Source organism: Curcuma longa, chromosome 19 (assembly GCF_044706935.1).
Source record: "Curcuma longa cultivar G26 ecotype Majalengka, Jawa Barat chromosome 19, ITB_CL_G26_1.1, whole genome shotgun sequence".
NCBI classification, from domain to species: Eukaryota; Viridiplantae; Streptophyta; class Magnoliopsida; order Zingiberales; family Zingiberaceae; genus Curcuma; species Curcuma longa.
The window spans coordinates 888,980-895,345 of NC_133879.1; the positions used below are offsets into that span (position 1 = coordinate 888,980).

At 35.1% G+C, this 6,366-nt stretch overlaps 1 protein-coding gene across 1 annotated transcript; it reads right to left on the reverse strand.

The window, feature by feature from the left end:
• Positions 1-1,905: 1,905 nt before the first annotated feature.
• On the reverse strand, positions 1,906-2,795 carry LOC141812784 (early nodulin-like protein 8). Its single transcript, XM_074700773.1, has 2 exons — positions 2,602-2,795; positions 1,906-2,523 (listed from the first exon to the last, which is right to left on the reverse strand). Exons 1-2 carry the CDS (start codon positions 2,789-2,791, stop codon positions 2,108-2,110), a joined length of 606 nt encoding a protein of 201 aa, XP_074556874.1. The 5' UTR covers positions 2,792-2,795; the 3' UTR covers positions 1,906-2,107.
• Between the last annotated feature and the right edge of the window lie 3,571 nt (positions 2,796-6,366).

Below are 6,366 nucleotides of genomic sequence, written 5' to 3' on the forward strand. Positions count from 1 at the left end.
TTTAATAGGGAAAGGAAGCGACCTCCACGGAGTGCACTACGTGCACTTTGTGGAGCGGAGGCATGGTGGTAGTGGGCGGTTACGGAAACAGCCGGTGAGCAGTTATGGAAACCACCAACAGATCCATCCCATTAAATAATTTAGATTGAAATTTTATTAATCTATTTAAAGATGGGTTTGGATAGACTGATTCGTCTAGGCTTGCGATCCACGTAGGTTGACCCATGGTGGATTTAGATTGAACCGTAAATTGAGAAAATTTATTTTTTTTAAATTTAAAATTAAAATAAAAAATTTAATGGACTAGTAGATTTAATTCGTCTAAATTGCAATCCAAACTTTAAAGTTCATACGGATCTGATTTAAGTTGTAATCTAAATTTAAAAATTTTAATATTTTTTATATTTTTTATTTATTGACATACCATGGAATCCATGATTCATCTAATCCACAGTATATTTTGAATTGGATTAAAATTTTTTCAATCTATCAAGTTATGAATTAATCCGTTCTGTCTCATCATATCATCCGTTTTTGATAAATTTGATCCACTCAGCTGTAGGTTGATCTATTTGACAAATTAGTTGAAATGAGCATGATTCATTTCCTCGCGCTGTAGCCTGCTAATTAAATAACTAAAATCAAATGGAGACAAGTCAAGTCAAAAATCATAAACACCTTTTTTTTTTTCTTCATCAAATCAATAAAAGAAATGACAACTCGTTAATTGTTTCCAATACTAAATGTCCTTTTAAATAATTCCTTAGAAAAACTATAAACGATCTAAATCATATAATAATTTTATTAGATGAATAATAAAAATATAAATGAATAAAATGGATGAATTTATTTTGTAGACATGACATCTAACCATCAATAAAGGATTTTCTAATTAATTAACTATGTCCATGTCCGTCGGATTTGATGCAATGTTGATATGATGGGTCAAAGTACTAGCGAAGGCAATCGAGTACGCAATCGATACCAATATCATATATGCTCTTGGGACATGATTAAATTGGTTACACATGGTAAAGTTATAAAAGAAGACAAGGATTCGAATTTTAACGAAATTAAGTAATACTCTCCTGCATCATGATCAATTATAATTTCTCGATTTATCTCATTATAGATGGTTATGGAGCCGCTAAGATGACAGATTCCACTTTTTATTAAAAAAATACCAACATCATACATAAATTGTACCGTAAATACAATGAAATGAATTAAATTTTATCGATTTAATATATGGAAAGAGATTTAATTTAGGATATAGATATAAATTTTATTATAAATAAATTTTATATTTTAAAATCTTATAATATAATTTTATTAAATAATATAATAAATAAAAAATTATTATATATATAATTTTTTTATTATTTTTAATAATAATATATAATTTATTATATTAAATTTAAATCTTCCCAAATCTAACACCAATCCATCCTAATTCCTAGAGATCCGTCCTGAGTCAAGGGTTCGAGGAAGGTGGTTTAGGGGTCGCTGGATGAGATTTTATTTTTTACTGAAGAGGAAGGTGATTGCGCGCGCCCCCAAAAAATTGCTGGGATGTGGTCAAGACGGATCTCTTATCTGCATCGCCACTGCCTCCACCATTGGACTTCAGGATCTGGTCGAGATCGGCATCCCAGACGAGCCGTCGGCGTCTGTGTGGCCGACTGATAGACAGATCTTGTATTACTTGGGAAGATCGGTATCCCAGTCGAGTCACCGTCGTCAGCGAAGGCGGCTGCTTGGCTGTTGAGCGGTGACTGAATGGAGGGCGGAGGTCATCGTTGCAAAGTGATAGTCGAATAGGAACGAAGCCGAAGGGTTCAGGCAAGGAATTGATGTTTTCCCCCTTTCTTTTCCTTTGCCTCGCCAAAAAGTAACCACCGAAGCTCAAGCACATCCCATCGTTCCATGCACTTAGCAATTGATTGAGCAAACTTAATTTACCAACTTGGATCGAACTGGCCTCTCCATACAATGTGTGATCCAAAGAATGCATACAATACATTATAATCAACGAGAACAGCAATACATATCGCATTTTTTCTAGTAATGCCAAAAAATTTCATTTCCCTATCCATATCATTCCCAGTCAAACGATGGCCGCCCACACTAAGAAGAAGGCCGAGGCTGCGGCAGCGACAACACCTGATCCCGCGGACATGAGCGACGGGGCGGCGCTCACGCTTGATCCCGGAGCCGGGGTGGGGCCGAAGACTATGGGAAAGGACTGGTACGCTCCGGGAGGGGGCGCATCTGCGACGACGCCCTCGTCTGCCGGGGGCGGGGGGAAGGTGCCGTCTGCGGAGGGTACGGCGACGGCAAGCTTCTGGTTTTTGTCGCAATGCCCTGCCTCGGCGCTGGTGAAGAAGTAGTAGCCAGGGGCGGTGAGGTTGAAGAGGGAGTTGCCATCGTTCAGCCTCAGCAGCGGCGTCGCCACGACGCAAGTGTTGAAAGCCCGCGCCGTGACCTGGACGACCGAGTCCTGGCTCGGCGGGTACAAGAACACTACAACATGACAGTCCACATGATAGATCAGATGGAAAAATGTAGATGAAGGTGGGAGCTTGTGAATTTATTACTTACGGAGGGAGTCGCCGACGCGGAAGCTGTGGTTGCCTGACCAATAGAGGTAGAGGAGGCGGTTGGAGGGAGGAGGTAGACCCCAACAGTCGAGATCTCCCACCTTGTACTGGTAACACCGGCATCCATTGGGCACTTGAAGCAGAAGCAGCAGGGCTGACGCCAAGAAAACGCGAGGTGCCGCCCGGAACATGTTTTTTTTTGGTGGTTTGGTTTGCTGGAGAATGAGAAGACCAACTTTAAATCCGTGCCTTTTTTTTTTTTTTTTGAATTATGAGAAGGCAGAGAGAAAGGGACACAAAAAGGGGTAGAACATCAGCAGTCGAAAGGTATCTTGGGAGCGGCGTGTTGGTTGTGCGGCACTGGCACTTCACGTGGGACGAGTTGGAGAAGCACATGGTGCCACGGCTGATGTCTGAAGAGCTGGAGCGATCGGTGGAAGATCACGGAGCCGGCCCGGCTCCATCTTGTGAGCAGCTTGGAAGACATGCGATGCGATTGGAACGGGTGAACAGATAATTTAAGGGAGGTGGGGTTGATCCTTAATGTTAATCATCTTATATGATTATAATTTATAATTTAAAATTATTGATTCAGGATTCAATTCACAATTCAATATTATTATATTAAAAAATTTTAAAATTATAAATTAAAAAAATAAAAATAAAAAGGGTTTATATTTATTTAAGCTGCTTGTGTATCACCTTAGAATATAAGAAGAATCAAAATTCACCTAGTTTTTTTTTTACCCTTTTATCTTAAAAGTGACATTGTTATTCACTTACATTTTTCATTCTTATAGCATTTGTTCTTTCGGTTTCAAATTCTTCGACTTCGTCATCTAAATGTTGTGTTCTTCATATTCTTGTTTCGACTCTGGTCCAATCACCGAGTAATGCTTGAGCTTATGACGAGTTGGGAGATAAAGTTGATTGTCATTCATCCAATATATTACTGCCATCACTAAATATCTGTTCCATAGCAACTGTTGATATTGGACAAACTAAAAAATATTTTGCTATCATAGGCAAAATGGGAAAGGTTTGAGCCTTCTGTAAATATCATTTTAGGATATTGAAATCCACTTCACTATTTGCTTCATTAAAATTAAAAGAAGTCGTAAAATAATTCTCAAGGTGCTGTGTAAAACTTGAGAATCCTCATGGATAGTTTATCCATTCTTTTAATAAAAAAAATATTTTTGTAAGTTTTAAATTACTATTACTAGTATTTTATATTTTAAAAATATTAGTTTGTATTCTATATTTTATACTATATTTTTTTTATAAATATCAAATAAATAACTTCTAATATTATATACTAAATAAATTTCAAGAATAAAAAAAAATTCTATTGTGCTCTCATTGCTAATACATAAGGAGATAAAATTTATTGTTAATATTTTCATTTAAAACTAATACTACATTATAAAAATTTATTAAAATTAAATGAGAATTAGAATAATAAAAAATTAGAAAATTATTTAGTTGCATCATTAAATAATTTTAAAATTTAACAAATACTACTATAAATAGTGTGAATAAATATATATTAATATTATTAATGGTTTGTGCAAAAAATAAACATAATAATTTTTTATATTGTAATAAATCTTGTAATAATTGATTGATTGAATTCTAACATATTCGTACATCACATGAAATTTTTTCTCATTTTATTAGTTTTATAAAATCTACCTCATTGTTTCATTATAGATGGATGTGATCATAAATAGTAAATAGTCATTCTAATTACTTTAATATTATTTTCTAAAATTCATAATCAATTTTGAATATATAAATTTAAAATATGACATATGCAATGAATATAACAAAATAAATCACTAATATGTTTACATATAAAATTTAGTTCTTCAATACTAGCGGTATTAGAACTAACATTATCAAATTATATTGAAAATATTTTATGAGTTAATTCATATTCTTTAAAAATTAAACATAATAATTGTGAGATGTTGTAAGTAGTATGTAATTCATCATAAACTCTATAAGCTAACAAATCTATTTTTGGATATTCTAGGAGTTATTGATCTTATAACACGTCACACATATATGAATGTATTTCCCAAGGATCACTCTAAATATTGGAACATAAAAAACTTTACTATCTAATTTATTAAATTCTTCAATTAATTTTTTTTTATTTTATTAATTTTTTAATTATATGAGTAAGTGTAATTTTAGGAATATGATTAGCAGATAGATTAAGAAATTCTTTATAGAAATCTTTAAAAGTGCATTTAGATCCAAAACTAAATAAAATGGAGAGTAACGGATACTAAATTATAGCCATTGATCAAAAAATGATTAAACGATTTCAACCATTGAAAAATATATAAAAAAACTCTGAACGACTAAAACCGTTGGTCCAACGGCCAAAATCGCCATCCAAGGTCACAAAAAAAAGAAAAAAAATCCGAACCAATGGGTTGAACCGGCAATTAACCGCCGATTCGATGATTTTTAATGGCCCGGTTACGGTTCCAATGCAACAACTGGGTTAACGGGTACTCGACTCGGACCTTGCTCGGGATTAGGTCTACGCCTCTAAGGCCCCACTAGGCCTTGACCATTCTACCCACACAACTACAACAATGATCTATACTTTGAAGAATCCTTGTCGAGCAGGCTCTCTTCGACCTCAACATCTGACATTCCGTAATGCGATACCGACCCTAGCAAGGCAACGTACGCTGAAGGTGACATCTGTCTAACGACTCGACAATGTCAACAGTACGACCCAATGGTTGTCACCCTTGGCGCCTTACCTTCATCCATGTGACCTATCTATGGGTGGCGCTTCACTAGTGCGGTCGCCTACGTAGCTAGCCTAGCTAGGGCACACGTGGTAGCCTAGCTATGTGGTCATTTCCTTTCATCAACTATATAAGACTCGACGAAGGTAGATGAAGGGATGATATTATCTTCTCGGAAAGCTATTCTTATCCCTTTAGCTCTCTCTTGTTCTCTCGCATACACATGAGCTTCTTTCCTTCTACTCGTAGCTGACTTGACCATCAAAAGGGTCTTGCCGGCCTCCACTGACATGCTTTGATTACCAAGCCATTGAGTTCCGATCGATCGGAGGCAGACGCAGCCGCGGTCCTGACGAAAAAGGGAGAGGACCAACCCGAGCATGAGGATCCCAAGCGCGAGGAAGGACTTCATCATCATTAGTATATGTAAATGATAACGTGAGATTCTTTGATTACGCACATAATCTAAGAATTGTTTGAAAGTTTGCAATGATTCATGTATTAAAATAATTGATATTATTCCATCAGGATCTGATGACCATGGCAGCTAACAACGAAGACCGTTAGGTGTGTGCAACAAGACATATATAATATAATTAAAATTTCTTCTAATTAACAGTTTAGCAGAGTCCAAGAAAAAGTTCTTGGTTCGTCGAGAATAATTATATATATATTTTTTATCACTACATATAAATTTATTAATCAAATTAAAAAATATATATATCCTATCGAATTTAATTATTATAAATAAGATTTTTTTTTAATTATTAGATGTATGTATGTATTATCATTCACTAACAGAGGTGTCACGTGTCAATAATGCAAAATTTAAATCTTATAATTCTATATATATATATATCCAATTAATTCAAGGTTATTTAAACTTGAGTTGTCAGATATAATCTTAATTTATTATTACATGTGATGCATACAACAAATTAAGAATGCGAGGGGGAGGCATCAACCTGCCCGGGCTTATCCAATTTTTTTTT